Genomic DNA, 17,163 nt, shown 5'->3' with positions numbered 1-17,163 from the left:
TTCTACGTTTGCTTTATGTAAACAGAACAAGTAATTTTTTGCTATCCCACTACCGCTGAGATCCAGGTTTGAAGTGCTTTATCCTGATTAGGGTGGGTCCAGTACCACTTAAACACATGATGCAAGGCAGAATTACACACTGGACAGTTAAGGCACCAATCCAGTGCTAGGGTTTTTCTTGCCTTTACAGTTCTATATTGCATTTAAAACAGTAAAATCTGGTATATTATTCATGAATTAAAATAGTGGATGTGATATTTTGACAATATTAAGAGAAGGTTGTCAATATGAATCCCATCTATGTTTAATGTCATGTTTAGATATCCCAAATTATTTTTTTTAATTTAAAATTAGGGGTAATTGTCACATTAATAAAATTATTTAAGTCAATCTAAAGGATTGAACAAAACATGCCATCCTGAAATATATGAATAACGAACTATTTGTATTTGTGACCGAGAACATTAAGTATATGGGTAAAATCTTAGCTTATTACTCTGTGTGTGTGTATGTATATATATTATATACTGTATATATATACAGTATATATACAGTGTATCACAAAAGTGAGTACACCCCTCACAATTCTGCAAATATTTCATTATATCTTTTCATGGGACAACACTATAGACATGAAACTTGGATATAACTTAGAGTAGTCAGTGTACAGCTTGTATAGCAGTGTAGATTTACTGTCTTCTGAAAATAACTCAACACACAGCCATTAATGTCTAAATGGCTGGCAACATAAGTGAGTACACCCCACAGTGAACATGTCCAAATTGTGCCCAAATGTGTTGTTGTCCCTCCCTGGTGTCATGTGTCAAGGTCCCAGGTGTAAATGGGGAGCAGGGCTGTTAAATTTGGTGTTTTGGGTACAATTCTCTCATACTGGCCACTGGATATTCAACATGGCACCTCATGGCAAAGAACTCTCTGAGGATGTGAGAAATAGAATTGTTGCCAGCATGTGTGGCGGCGCCCTGGTGAGAAGTACCAAGACAACTGTATCTTGCCTACAGTCAAGCATGGTGGTGGTAGCATCATGGTCTTGGGCTGCATGAGTGTTGCTGGCACTGGGAAGCTGCAGTTCATTGAGGGAAACATGAATTCCAACATGTACTGTGACATTCTGAAACAGAGCATGATCCCCTCCCTTCGAAAACTGGGCCTCATGGCAGTTTTCCAACAGGATAACGACCCCAAACACAACCTCCAAGATGACAACTGCCTTGCTGAGGAAGCTGAAGGTAAAGGTGATGGACTAAACCCAATTGAGCACCTGTGGCGCATCCTCAAGTGGAAGGTGGAGGAGTTCAAGGTGTCTAACATCCACCAGCTCCGTGATGTCATCATGGAGGAGTGGAAGAGGATTCCAGTAGCAACCTGTGCAGCTCTGATGAATTCCATGCCCAGGAGGGTTAAGGCAGTGCTGGATAATAATGGTGGTCACACAAAATATTGACACTTTGGGCACAATTTGGACATGTTCACTGTGGGGTGTACTCACTTATGTTGCCAGCCATTTAGACATTAATGGCTGTGTGTTGAGTTATTTTCAGAAGACAGTAAATCTACACTGCTATACAAGTTGTACACTAACTACTCTAAGTTATATCCAAGTTTTATTTCTATAGTGTTGTCCCATGAAAAGATATAATAAAATATTTGCAGAAATGTGAGGGGTGTACTCACTTTTGTGATACACTGTACATATATATATATTTATATACATACAGTGGGGCCAAAAAGTATTTAGTCAGCCACTGATTGTGCAGGTTCTCCTACTTAGAAAGATGAGAGAGGTCTGTAATTTTCATCATAGGTACACTTCAACTATGAGAGACAAAATAAGAAAAAAAAATCCAGGAAATCACATTGTAGGATTTTTAAAGAATTTTTTTTGTAAATTATGGTGGAAAATAAGTATTTGGTCAATAACAAAAGTTCAACTCAATACTTTGTAACATAACCTTTGTTGGCAATGACAGAGGTCAAACGTTTCCTGTAAGTCTTCACCAGGTTTGCACACACTGTAGCTGGTATTTTGGCCCATTCCTCCATGCAGATCTCCTCTAGAGCAGTGATGTTTTGGGGCTGTCGCTGGGCAACACGGACTCCACAAATTTTCTATGGGGTTGAGGTCTGGAGACTGGCTAGGCCACTCCAGGACCTTGAAATGCTTTTTACGGAGCCACTCCTTCGTTGCCCGAGCGGGGTGTTTGGGATCATTGTCATGCTGGAAGACCCAGCCACGTTCCATCTTCAATGCTCTCACTGATGGAAGGAGGTTTTGGCTTAAAATCTCACGATACATGGCCCCGTTCATTCTTCCCTTAACACGGATCAGTCGTCCTGTCCCCTTTGCAGAAAAACAGCCCCAAAGCATGATGTTTCCACCCCCATGCTTCACAGTAGGTATGGTGTTCTTGGGTTCTTCTTCTTCCTCCAAACACGACGAGTTGAGTTTTTACCAAAAAGTTCCATTTTGGTTTCATCTGACCACATGATATTCTCCCAATCCTCTTCTGGATCATCCATATGCTCTCTGGCAAACTTCAGACGGGCCTGGACATGTACTGGCTTAAGCAGGGGGACACGCCTGGCACTGCAGGATTTGAGTCCCTCTTGTTGTAGTGTGTTACTGATGGTAGCCTTTGTTACTTTGGTCCCAGCTCTCTGCAGGTCATTCATCAGGTCCCTCCGTGTAGTTCTGGGATTTTTGCTCACCGTTCTCATGATCATTTTGACCCCACGGGATGAGATCTTGACCCCAAGGGAGATTATCAATGGTCTTGTATGTCTTCCATTTTCTTACAATTGCTCCCACAGTTGATTTATTCACACCAACCTGCTTGCCTATTGTAGATTCACTCTTCCCAGCCTGGTGCAGGTCTACAATTTTCTTCCTGGTGTCCTTCGACAGCTCTTTGGTCTTGGCCATGGTTGAGTTTGGAGTCTGACTGTTTGAGGCTGTAGACAGGTGTCTTTTATACAGATAACGAGGTCAAACAGGTGCCATTAATACAGGTAACGAGTGGAGGACAGAAGAGCTTCTTAAAGAAGAAAGGCTCTGTGAGAGCCAGAAATCTTGTTTGTTTGTTATTGACCAAATACTTATTTTCCACCATAATTTACAAATAAATTCTTTAAAAATCCTACAATGTGATTTCCTGGATTTTTTTTCTCATTTTGTCTCTCATAGTTGAAGTGTACCTATGATGAATATTACAGACCTCTCTCATCTTTCTAAGTAGGAGAACCTGCACAATCAGTGGCTGACTAAATACTTTTTGACCCCATATGTGTGTGTATATATATATATATATATATATATATATATATATATATATATATATATATATATATATATATATATATATATATATATATATATATATATATATACTGTATATATATATATATATATATATATATATATATATATATATATGTATATACACAGTTGTGTTCAAAATAATAGCAGTGTGTTTAAAAAAGTGAATGAAGCTCAGAATTCTTATAATAGCTTTTATTTTCATACACACAAATGCATTGACAACACTGCACATTCTTTTCCAAATCAAAACATGAATTAAAATTAATCAAATGTGTTATTACTTTACAGAAAGTGAAGAAAAGGGAATATTAGGCTGTTCAAAAAAATAGCAGTGTCTGCATTTTTCTTTACAAACTCAAACATTTACTGTTTAAACTGAAAAATGCTTCAATATTTAGCTTTCCTGTAAACCACTAAACTAATAATCAGTTGTATAACCACTGTTTCTGAGAATTGCTTCACATCTGTTTCATGGAGTCAACCAACTTCTGGCACCTGTGAACAGGTATTCCAGCCAAGGACGATTGGACCACATTCCACAATTCCTCTGCATTTCTTGGTTTTGCCTCAGACCCAGCATTTTTGTTGTCACCCCACAAGTTTTCTATTGGTTTAAGGTCCGGAGATTGGGCTGGCCAGTCCATAACATTAATCTTGTTGGTCTGAAACCAAGATGTTGCAAGCTTACTGGTGTGTTTGGGGTCATTGTCTTGTTGAAACATCCATTTCAAGGGCATGAGGCAACATGACCTCTTCAAGTATTTGGATGTATTCAAACTGATCCATGATCCCTGGTATGCGATAAATAGGCCTGACACCATAGTATGAGAAACATCCCCATATCATGATGCTTGCGCCACCATGCTTCACTGTACATCCGAATGGTAGTTTTCCATTTTCTTCCACGTCTTTTTGGTTTTGGTTGCCATTTTAAAGCATTTAAAATCATTTTAGCTGAGCAGCCTATAATTTTCTGCACTTTATGTTTTTCCCTCTCCAATTGACTTTTTAATCAAAGTACGCTGTTCTTCTGAACAATGTCTGGAACGACCCATTTCACTCTGTTTTTTAGAGAGAAATGCGCCATAACCAGCATGTACAACATCTGCTGCTTTTATACTTTAATAAGGGCCACCTGTTTGACACTCATTTTTTCACAGAATGAATGACCTCACTAATTGAACTTTACACTGCTATTATTTTGAACACGCCCCTTTTAGTTACTTATTCAATTACACAGAATCAGCAGCATGCATGTCATGATGGTTGGGTCTGTTGGTTTTTTATTACTCTACTACACCTACTAGTAAGTTTTTTGCCATGTATAAATATAATTTCTACCAAAAACAGTGATTGATCTGGTTAGTGATGTTGGACTGCTATTATTTTGAACACAACTGTATATATAAAATAGAAACAGAAATGTACGTGTCTCTGCTATTGTTTTTCCTTTCATGATTTCTTCAGTAGATGGCGCTCTTCAACCTGATCAGCTTTATACAAATGCCTACCAGACGGTAGAATTTCAATTATTTTACTTTAATGACTTTTTCATTGTGCTTTTAGTGAACGTATTTTGCTTTTCTACTTATGAATAAAAATATGTATTTGTAGTCATAAAAGTAATGTCTCAAAAATAAATCAGATCAAGGATTGTCTGTTTTACCACCGCCCAGTGATTTTAGTATCTCCAATTAACATGACTGTGTGTCTTTGGACTTGTGGAAGGAAACCGGAGCACCCGGAGGAGGAGGGAACCCACACAGACATGCGGAGAACGCGCAAATTCCACACAGAAAGGACCCGGACTGACTACCTCAGGCTTGTGTTTAGGCACTTGGCCATAAAACCCCAATGAGTAACGTTTGTGGAAAGATTGTGGCCAGCCTTCATATTTTCAAGTTCTCAACAGATACATAAAATGAAATAAATATGCTTTTAGCACTGGGAAGCTTATTTATATTTCAACATCATAAGAATGTAGTATGTATATTTCTACAAACAAAATCTTAGTGAAAAAACCCAGGTGAATAGGGTTCCAGTGTGGAGATTGAGTCTAAATCTGGTGGTCCTCCAACCACACCTTGATTGACATAGCTGTGTGACTTGGAGCATTGTTCTGCTTCTTTTCTCTTTCGTTTTTCTCTTTGTTTTCACAGTTTGTGAACATTCTTAGAGCAGAGGAAAGCATGTTTTCTTTAAGGATAACCTTGTACATGGCTTGATTCCACCCTTGCTAAAGCACAGCGAGTGTGAGACACTGTTGTTTGTAGTCTTGTTCTGGTCTCGTTTAACCCTGAAGCAACCAGGTGTTTGGCCAAGCCAAAAATTAGACTTTTCAGGGAAGATTGCCTTACTCCAGTCCTCTACTGTCCAATCTCTGGATTGTCCTGTCTTTACTTACTAATGTGGAGGCTCATTAAAGCTTTTGTTATGGCCTTTCCAAAGTTCTGACCTCAACCTTAAAATATGTGGACTGTACTGAATTAAAATCCAGAGAATTTGATTGAACATTTGTCAAGTAAAGCGGTAAACAGTTTAACTGGGAAATTAGTACAGAAAAAAAATACAACAAAGTCTTACAAAATTACTGTAAAACATTTATATAAACAAATAGAATAGAAATATTACATTAACATAGTTACATACATTAATAAGAATTTACAGTAGTAAGACCTGTTTTGTCCAAGTTAACAATAACTGCTAAATTTAATGTGAGTTCCTTGCCAAAATATCTTAGAACAGCTGCCCACAGACGTGTTTGGATTTGGGTTTTGTAGTAATTTAATAATAATACTAATAATACTAATTTACTGTATGCAAAAGTGTCCGCACCTTAAAGAAATTCTTCAACACACCTACTGACTCACAATTCACTTATAATAAAAGTCTGTTTGCATTTGGACAAGAGTGTTTTCAAGCAGTGGAAGACAAAGTTTGGAAAAGTCATTTTCTGAAACATAAATAAGCATTAGAACTTTTTACACATCTCTAAAGAGTGACGATAATACTCTTTGCTGGCATTTTTATAGCAACTGGGTGCATCCTAAATTATATAATACTGTTACTAATTTGACAAAGTATTAAGTATATAAGCTTGTGATACATTAATTATTTTATTAAACAGTAGAGCAGCCAGAACAGAAAAGAAGCTACTGAACCAAAATAAGTACCTCAAGTTATGTTACTTGGGGCATGTGATGAGCCACCCACATGACAACATTGAAGCCAGTGTTATGACAGAAGTTGTGGAAGGACTCAAGACGTGGTAGACAAAGAATAAGCTGGATTGACATCATCACAATGTGCATTGCATTATCAGGGGCTAGTCTGTTTCAAGCAACACAAGAAAGAGGGCACTGGAGAAAGCTGAGCCATCTGTGCAGCCAACCATTGCAAAGCAATGACCTGACATAGCAGAGTTATAAACCTCCAAATAGTGATAAACTAACAAATGCTTTTTGTTTTAAAGTGCATGAAAATGTGTTGAAATGAATTAAAATTAGTGCTGGTAAATTCAGTCCAAATCTCTTCCTCTTATCAGTTATACAATATAATATATATATGGATATTGGTTATATTCACTAGTCCAGTAAAGTGCTGATTTATACCTTATTACACTGTGAAGAGTTTTTGGCAAACACTTTTCTTGAGTGGTTTCAGTGCTATAGTTCTACTGTTGTTTCTCCTGTTGTTTCTATTGTGATTTTCACCTCATTTTCATTCTGCAGCTCTTCTGCTTTCTCCTGAAGCTGCTGCGTCTCTTTGGCTTTTTCAATATTTTCAGCCTTCACCTCTTTCTTCATCTTTCGAAAGTACAGCAGGTTTTTCTCAGGGTAGGTCACTTTGGCGAGCGGCAGTTTGTGGATAGTTTTTGTCTCTGTGGTGATCAAAAGGAATGTGAGGGCAGAGAGGCAGAACGGCCAAGTGCACGCTGGGAGCCCAAACTAAGAAAAAGAGAAACAACATTAAATGGGCTTGGAACCCACAAGACAGGATTTACTTCAGTTGTTTTCTCATTGTAAACAACAACTGTACTTACTGTAGCCATGACATTGCCAATAGCAGAGCCAAGATAGGCACAGAAAAATGCTGATGGAAAAAGGAAAGGACATTAAAGTCATTAGCCCATATCTGATAGCATGATAAACAGTTCTAACATAATCAGAATCATTTTGTGCACAGGAAAGAGAGTAATGGTCAGACAGGGTTCGTACCACAAGCTACAGACAGGAGGTGAACCTGCCAAGTGAGAGCGTAGAACATTCCACCAATTGCAATGCATGCCAAAACACAGTTGTATCCCCACAGTCCAAAGTAGATGTTTTCAAATGGTGCAGCCAGAGCAAGACCTGAAACAATAAATATATGATTTACACTTAGATAGCAGTTTATTAGACTTTATGGCTAATTTACCAAGAGCGTTTAGCATATTAGTTACTTTGTTGGCATACATTTAGTAGTAATTGGTCATGTCAAAGAGCTTTAAGGGGTGGCTGCTTTAAGGGGTGGCCGCTCAGGTGGCGCAGCGGTAAAAACACAAGCTGGCACACCAGAGCTGGGATCTCGAATACATCGTATCGAATCTCGGCTCTGCCATCCGGCTGGGCTGAGCAGCCACATGAACAACGATTGGCCTGTTGTTCATATAGGGGTGGAGCGTAGGGACTCTCTCATGACTGATGCAACTACGACCTCTGCTGGCTGGTTAATGGCGCCTGCACAGGGGCGGGGGGTGTGTCTCTCCGCACACAGTGCTGATCCGCAGCTGATCTCATCTAGTGTAGGAAACTTTTTGAAGAACCCTCATACATATACATATGAACAGTACAATGAAATTCTTTTTTTTTTTTTTTTTTACATATCCCAGCTTGTTTGGAAGCTGTGGTCAGAGTGCAGGGTCAGCGACACCCCTGGAGCAGACAGGGTTAAGGGCCTTGCTCAAGGGCCCAACAGTGGCTGCATAGCAAAGCCTGGATTTGAACCAACAATCTTCCAATTGATAGCCCAAAGCTCTATTCACTAGGCTACTAGGAGGGGAGGGATTAGGGTTTTCTGCCATTTGAAAACATTCCTGCCATCAGTAACTGATGGATCCTAACATAATGCAAAGCTAGAGAGTATATCCAGGGGCGGAGCCAGTGGGTGGCCAGTGGTGGCCATGGCCACCATAAATTAATCTTCGCCCCCTCATAATGTTAAGGTTGCTATATTTTGGTTTTTTCACTTGTCAGGGAAAATTAAGAGAGAAAAAAGCTTATTATTATCATGCGGGTCTTCGTGATGTAATTCTACATGGCACTCACTGCCTGTGTAGGTAAATTAGTGGGTAAACACATAAAAAAGGTATCAGTTTTTGAGCCACCCCTGTGTGAGCAATGGTCTCAGTCTGGCCACCCCTATGAAAATTGTCTGGCTCCGCCACTGAGTATATCATGTATGTATCAGTATACTAGGGTGGAATTTTGAGCATATCTGATGCCCTGATTGTATAATCTGATTTTTTTTACCACACTGGTGATCTGAGGCTAAGCACAAAGTATCAGCCAGTTCATCAATGGAATGAGATTACATAAATTTTCAGCCAACAGTAGTGGTAAACCCCCTGCAACACTGGTTATCTAATACACCGATAATAAGACAATAACACATCATTTGCAATTGTCACTACAGAGGACCTCTGATTACTGGTGGTCTTATGGAAGATATGAAAGATAAACACTTTGTTGACTCAGACTTACCAGATACCATACCAACAGCTGAACCAATAACAGCATGCACACACGTTATTGGTGATGAAATAAACAGGGCAATGATGAATATGCCCCCAGTCCAAGGATTGTCACAGCCATACACCTGTCCGATGCCCACGGGAATGGAGCGGAACAGCTGTGGAAATAAAGTTCATGGTAATGGCACATGATTCGGCATGATTATCAGTTTGCATTTTTGATGTCAAGTCATGCAGTGCTTTTTTGTAACTGATTTGGTTTTGTATTGAAGCTGTTGAAAACAATGAAGCTTCAGTCAGAGGGTTTATCAGTGCTCTGCACTTATGCATGCCTGACGAGAAATTTGCGGGCTGACAGCGCTAGACTTAAGAAAATTTGACATTTCCTGCTCACTGAAGTCTCAGCAGCTTCTGAACAAGTTGTTTCATTTATGACCTGATATACAGGTAGCAGAAGGTGCTTTGTCAGTTCAAGGTTTCTAACTGGCTCTAAAGCAGTGTGCATAGTGGAGGCTCAGTGGTTCATTGTCTGTTGGTCAGACAGTCAAGGGCTCAAGCATCCCCACTGCCAAGCTTCTCCTGTTGGGCCCCTATGCATATGCCCTTAAACCTTGGATGCTTAGATGTAAATTGAAATCTGATGAAAGTATAAATGCTCATCCTTTAGTATGGAATGCGAGTTTGATCCTCACCCTGACAAGAGGTCCAAGAAATGTATTGGTCCTGTATTTGGGTAGGAGGGATTGTTAGCAGTTAGCACCCCACACAAAACACATTCAGCTGTTGTGTGAAATTCCAACAGTTTGAAAAGTAACAGTTTTTATAGACCCCTGGACTTTTTGGTGTGGATTGTCTGGTGGATATGATTTTGAATGGATATAATTGCTATTTTCCCCCATCCATCTAAATGTAATCACAAATTAAAATCAAAAACTAAAAAGTCGATTTGGATTAAAGGATCTGCTATGTACTGTATATCTTCAGGTCTCTCTACTAATGTTTGATTGAATTTAACTCTGGCCTTTGGCTGGGCCACTAACCCAGAAGCTCCGATGTTGTTTTAGCGGTATGCTTCAGGTCAGTGTCATGTTGGAAGGTGATCTGTTTGCCTGGGCTTTGAAGTTTTTTAGTGATGTATCTGTTTTTGGCTGTGATCATTTATCCATTAATTCTTACCAGTCTCTCAGTCTCTGTAACTGAGAATCACCATATAACATGATGCTGCCACCACCACTACCTCCGGCCTACAGAGATGGTTGTATATTCAACAGGTTCTTTGATCTCTGCACAGGACTTCAAGAGCTCTTTTATACTGACCTTTGGGTTGTTTTTTACCTCCCTGATCAAGGCCCAGTTTAGCCAGGCAGCCAAACCTAAGAGGATTTAATGTTGTGCCAAGTTTCTTTCATTTCTCGATTATATAAGCCACTGCAGTCCTGGATTCTGAAAGCTCTGCGATGGATTGGTGTTCCTGCCTTGCACCCAGTGGTTCCTCTGAATCGGAATAATTTTTTAATCAAGACTAGGAAACTGAATCCACTAAATTTGGAGAAACCTTTGACAGAAAACGTGTGCTTAATTTGCCCTCTTAAACATACGCCAACATATATAGCAAGTTTCTTACCTTTGCATAATCCAGCTCGGACCATGTGATGTTGGGGAAGGAGGTGCGGGGCTGGATGAGAACCTGGGGAAAGTGGGGGTTGTAATGGCCAGTAGCCACCATGTGCAGGCACACCAAAATGTTGAAGGGCAGGGTGAACACTGGCAGGTCCCACCGACTGTTTATGGAGGCCAGGGCACTGGAAACAATTGGGCTGTAGAGGATGAAAGATACAATATTTATACTCTGCTATATTTATACCCTGTTCTGGAAGATTCTTAGCCAAAGCGAAATGTTTGTGATGTTTGACCTGTTTGGCTATTGATATTTATGTCTAATAACTAAGGTTAGTATACAATGGACAGCATCAGAATTAGAATTATTTAAGACTTTATAGAGTTCGTGACAGTCTATTTCTTATCTTCACCCAGCATTACCATGTACTTTCCCATGCGACAAGAACCAGTCCTAATTTTTTGCATCTGTAGATTCCTTATCACCATGGCATTGGTTTCATAACCAAATCCACACGTCATTGCATCAGATGACTGACTACCTTCGAGGAGTTCTCTTAAACAGATATGATCTTAGATGTCTTATTTATACATTGTGATCATGTGTGACCACATTCTCCTCTAACCTGATTAACAATAATCATGCCATGAATTTCATGACTGCAGAATGTGAGCGCCTTGCAGTAAATTTTTTATTTTTTTTAAGTCCTTGTGGTTAACATTCATAATGTCATGCTGATGCTATGAAAGAAATAAAACATTAACACAGGTTAATAAACAGAGAAAATATAAAAAATATACATTTTAATAAAATCATGCCATAATTATTGCCCAATTATCTACAGTACAGTTTTTAGGTGGTATTATAATAGGTTCATGAAGTCTCCAATACTCTAATAATATAACCTCTGTATTATAATAATAATATACCTCTAATAATTAATACACCGACTAGGCATAACATTATGAGCACTGACAGGTGAAGTGAATAACACTGATTATCTCTTCATCACGGCACCTGTTAGTGGGTGGGATATATTAGGCAGCAAGTGAACATTTTATCCTCAAAGTTGATGTGGTCATAATGTTATGCCTAATCGATGTATATAATAATTAAAATACCTATAAGCCAACAAGCTATTTAAAGACGCTGTGTTCATAAATAAAAAAAAAGATGTGGTTGTAAGCATAAACTAACATTTATGCTAAATACCTGGCTGCGTGCTCAAAATACATAATTAGCTATATCTGAGGGAAAGACAGGGATTCTCTTAATGCTGCTGCAGATTCTACTGCCCTGGTACAACCTCTGCTTTCTTGTTAATGCATTAGTACAAGCAGTGGAGGATGCACATGGACCATAAGGTCTCTATACTTGGTACTGCTCACTGTTAGAATCCACTGCTGGGTGGTAAAAAGAAGCAGTGTGAGACTGCACCCTTGTTAAAAGGTGGCGGGCCTGGTCTTCTGCCCCTCTCATGAAGGTGGTGCAATTGGCGGAGGAATTTTAATTAGGAATTTAAATTACTACATTTGAAGAAAAGTGTGTGTGAAATGTGCCTAAGTTGGCACATAGTGCCATGTTTTCCTGTCCTCTGTACAGAATATGCTGTTTGCAGAGATACAACTTCAAACTTACCATGCCATTGACATAAAGATATTGGGCAGCAGAAGCCACCAGTACCAGTCACCCGCATTGGAAAAGACTGCCATTAGAAGACCAACCAGAATTCCATTGTATCCATACAACCCTGCTGCTATTGCACCTCTTAGGAAGAAAAACCCACAATTAACAATCCATTTTAAAAGCACAGCATATTATAAAGTTCCAGACAAGTTACTCAGTAGCTCCTATGAATTGTGTAGTATTCACAGATGATTCAGAAAGTGTTCAGACCCCTTTACTTTAAGCACATTTTACTGGTTGTGATTTGATTTTAAATGGATATGGATAAAACAGAAATGTTTAAATGAAAACCTATTCACAGAAGTTTTCAAGCAGTTCCTGGAACCATCTCTACCCTCCACTGCCTCAGTAACTTGTCTTATTACACCAGAAAATCTTTTTTTCTCATATTTTCAGTCTTTCACATGCTATTTAGTAAACTCCAAGTTGGCTGTCACATGCTCAGCAGTGGACTATCTCCTGCCACTCTGCCGCAAAGGCTTGATTTATGGAGTGCTCCAGAAATGGTAATGCTTCTAACACTTTCACCCATCTCAACTTTTGGGAGCTCTTTTTAAAATGAATTCCTGGAAACACTCAAAGTCTTAGATATTGTTTTATATACTTGCTCTGATCTATGCATGACATGCAAACTTGATACACCTGACCAGAATGATGTGCTAAAGCATTCAGTTGTGAATGTTAGAAAAAATATTTTTACTTCAAATCAAATCTACATCAAACAGTGTGCAGGCAAAAGTCAAAGGGTTTTAATACCTTCTGAATCCAGTGTATATGGACCCACTGACAGGGTTCTAGGTTTTCAATAGAAGTTTTCTGTACCTATTTTGTTTAAGAATGAGGGCTGAGATTGTGGCAAACAAAGTACCAACAAAACCATTGAGGGCCCACCATCTGTTTTGGAGAATCAATCCAGCAAAGATGATCAGTCCACTTAGCGGATTGTTCACAAACATGACCTGAGCTGCTCCCCTCAACACCCAGTCCAAAATCTGAAACAGGATGAACTGCCCTGGACAGAAAACATTTCATAATCATCAAAAACAATGCCACAAGAGACGGGGCATATGAATGTAGAGCAGATTACAAAATAAATGGCAATTTCAGGACAGGAGATAAAAGTGATATCAGAAGTTCATTTTGTCCAATAAGCACAAGAAGACTCAAGATTTGTTCTTGTTTACATGGCTTTTATTACTGTTGCATAAACACAGGAAAGGGCAAGCACCCTCCTTCCAGATTTACCACAACCCTAGCAGCCCATCTAAAACAATATATAACTCTCTATATCAGTATATCTTATATACTAAAAGTGTGCTAAATTAAAGTGTGACCAATGCAAGGCTACTACTTCAAGCACACTGTATAGGATTTTGTGTGCTGATTTAGACACAGCCCACCAGTTTGATGACTGGTGGTCTTTTTGATCAGTTTTCATTTTGCTCTGTGTACAGTGAGTTTTGTATATTCTGCCAAAACCTTTCATATTGAGTTATTATATGTTTTCTGTAAAACTGTCCTTGTTTTTTAAGGATTTCTTTTTCATTTTTTTGTAGACAGTTTGTTTACTTGGACCTTCACAGTGCAGCCTTGATCATGTACAATATTAAACATCTACTCCAAGCCTGTATATTATACTCTTTTAGACATGTCTTATTTATTTAATTTCCTTTTTTACTTTTTATCGCCTGCTGGTATTTATATTATCTACTGATTACACATGTTGTATAAAACATTGGGAGATACCAAATTTTGCAATCAACCGTTTGATTATATTTCACATTATATTTCACACACATGTTGGCATGATCCCTATAGTAAGTGTGTCTGATGGCTTTGTTATTTTATTTACCTTTCATCCACTCAGCAAAAGGGGTCATGTCTCCAGAAAAGTAAGACACAAAGCGGGTGAGTTTGGCTTTGACTTTCTGAATGTTGAAAAGCCCATTCTGATGTGACTGCTGCTTACTCTGTGTTGCTGTCTGGGTGATTGTGTCAGCCATGAGGGGTTCCAGCTCCTGTAAAGTAAACATGTCAGAAACTTCATGTAAAAAGATAGATAAGGACCTGCTACTTTCTTTGAAATGAAGTGTTTTTCTAATTTGCAAAAGAATACAGCTATGCAATCACTATAGACACTGCATTCTTATAATACAGCACCTTACCAAGAAGTCAGATTTCCACCCTGATAGAGTTGCCCCAGTCTACTAAGTGTTTTTATTGTGAAATGTAAATGTGCGATAGCAAAATTAGTTTTAAAGGCACGGTCACTAAATGCTAAAGCCTGTAGCATTCGAAATTCATTTGTCCTAACCAGCATGCCAAACCTATTTTTGGACACATCCACTGCACTAGACCCATTGTATCGGGAGGCTCATGGGCAGGTTTTTATGGTCGAGCAGCTGCACACAATTCTAGAAATGGTCACATGTGCATTGCAGAGTGACTGTTAGAATGGGAAAACACTGCAAGTGGGCGACACCGTGGCTAAGTGGGTAGCACTGTCGCCTCACAGCAAGAAGGTCATGGGTTAGATCCCCAGGTGGGGTGGTCCTTTCTGTCTGAAGTTGTCTGTGTGGGTTTCCTACGGGATCTCTGGTTTCCTCTCACAGTCCAAAGACATGCCACCAGGTTAATTGGAAACACTGAATTGTCCTATAGATACCTAGCCGCTAGATGCACAAACCAGTGCATTGTAGTGCCGGTCCCAAGCCCGGATAAAATAGGGAGGGTCGTGTCAGTAAGGGCATCCGGCGTAAAAATTGTGCCAAATCGATGCGCGGATCAGGATCCGCCAAAGCGCTGACCCTGCAACCGAGCGGGACAAAGGCCCAGGAGAAGAAGAAGATCTATCGGTAGTACATTTTGAATTCTTCAGGCGTTTCTGGAGGCGTTGGTGAAACGTCACGCTGTTAGCTCCGCCCACCAATCATGAACTCGGCGTTCAAACAGGTACAGAAACTTGTTTTTTTTATTGTTTTCTCACTGCGGTCTTATTTTTTATTAATTCTTTACTGTTTACAGTTTAGTAGCACATTTCCTTAAATTAATGACAAATAAAATCTTATTTTCGTTAAATTTAAATGTACACGTTACAACAAAATGTTAACTTAAAACGCAACCTGTGCCACACAAGCACGCGGGGTTTTTTTTGCCATTAGTGTGAGCAAATCAACGTTCACTGTAATTCTAATCATAAAACTGAATTTAAATGTATTTTTAACGTTTGCTGCTTCGATACAGCTATGAATAACCTCAAAGATATCATCTTTTTGCCTTTACAAACTGTTTGGTGAGTACATTTACATTTTTGGCATTTAGCAGACGCCTTTACCAAAGCGACTTACATTACTGTGACAATTTACAGTCTAAGCAATTGAGGGTTAAGGGTCTTGCTTAAGGGCCCAACAACAGCAACCTAGCAGTGATGGGGCTTGAACTAGCGACCTTCTGATTACTAGTACAGTACTAGTCCAGTACCTTAACCACTAGGCAGATTTTTATATGGAGGCATTTATTGATTTTATTTTTAAAAATCATTATGGCATGAGGGCTACTGACTTATGATCACTTTTACATTTCTGGCATTTAGTGGACGCTTTTATCCAAATCGACTTAGTTGTGTAAGTAATCTATCTAGGCAATTGAGGGTTACGGGTCTTGCTCAAGGGCCCAACAGTGGCAACCTGGCAGTGGTGCCTTAACCACTAGGCTACAACTGCTCGTACAGTTACAGTTAGTAGAATAGGAGAGAACAGGGTTACATTGCTATGTTTGCCATTTCAGTCAGGTCTGTTTCTGTTGCTTAGGGCCACAGAGAATGCAGATTTTTATATGGAGGCGTTTATTGGTTTTATTTTGGTTTTCATTTAAGGACCCTTAAGGGACAGGTATGTCATGGTACTCTTTTTCTGGGACTAAATGATTAGAACACATTCCTTTGCAAGTCTGAGTTCTCTAATAAATCTACACATGTTTGATAATAAGGGAAATTCTATAATGTTATTTAACTTTGTGGCATGACCTCATTTCCTGTTAGTGATGACATGATGAACCACTGACATTAGTTGGTGACCTCTATATAAATAAAGCTAGTTTGACTACACCTGTTACAAGTACCTAGAACCCTGGTCTTGGGCAGTTGTAAAATAAACTGTTACAGTTAGCTTTATCTGAAAATAAATTTGCCAGAATGGTTGAAAGCACAACCAGAAGCACAAAAACAGGTCCGACATGAATTAAAAAGTTCTGGAACATAGGTGTTGCTTTAAACAGCCATGTAAGATTTACGTCAAGAGGCTGGCATGCAATGATGACGCGCATATAACAAAAATTCTTAAGCATAAAGTGACTGTATTATACTTGACAAGTTGTCACTTACATGAATTAGGAGCCCATGCAGTAAAGTTAAATAAGAATATACTATATGTGTTTTTTGCCCAAAACATTTTCTGGAAATCCAAAAACATGTTTTAATCATTTAATCACAGAAAAAAGAACAGAAATCATTGACATTTGACATCAACTTTAGAATCTATGTTAGATTATCCTCTAATGTTAATAGCTCAGATAACCTTGACAAGTAATGCATGTTAATAGCTAAGAAAACTGATTGATGTACCCTATCTTTAAGAGTGAGTTTTGCATTATCAGGGTGGGTACAACTATACATAAAAAAGCTAAAAAGAAATCATGCAGAACTCCTCACATTGACAAGGACCGAATTCAGTTCCCACATGTTAAAATTCAGGTTAGCTGTGCCACGTGACTAATTACATAAAAGTTTAT

At 39.0% G+C, this 17,163-nt stretch overlaps 1 protein-coding gene across 1 annotated transcript; it reads right to left on the bottom strand.

Annotated features, from left to right (window-relative positions):
* Positions 1 to 7,005: 7,005 nt before the first annotated feature.
* Positions 7,006 to 14,408, bottom strand: slc14a2 (solute carrier family 14 member 2). Its single transcript, XM_063018309.1, has 8 exons — positions 14,228 to 14,408; positions 13,198 to 13,387; positions 12,328 to 12,456; positions 10,696 to 10,888; positions 9,082 to 9,229; positions 7,558 to 7,692; positions 7,383 to 7,432; positions 7,006 to 7,287 (listed from the first exon to the last, which is right to left on the bottom strand). Exons 1-8 carry the CDS (start codon positions 14,406 to 14,408, stop codon positions 7,006 to 7,008), a joined length of 1,308 nt encoding a protein of 435 aa, XP_062874379.1.
* Between the last annotated feature and the right edge of the window lie 2,755 nt (positions 14,409 to 17,163).

The sequence above is a fragment of the Trichomycterus rosablanca genome, chromosome 21, assembly GCF_030014385.1.
Source record: "Trichomycterus rosablanca isolate fTriRos1 chromosome 21, fTriRos1.hap1, whole genome shotgun sequence".
NCBI classification, from domain to species: domain Eukaryota; kingdom Metazoa; phylum Chordata; class Actinopteri; order Siluriformes; family Trichomycteridae; genus Trichomycterus; species Trichomycterus rosablanca.
Note: the sequence above shows the minus strand (reverse complement) of the source record. Positions and strands in the feature narration are given on the sequence as shown.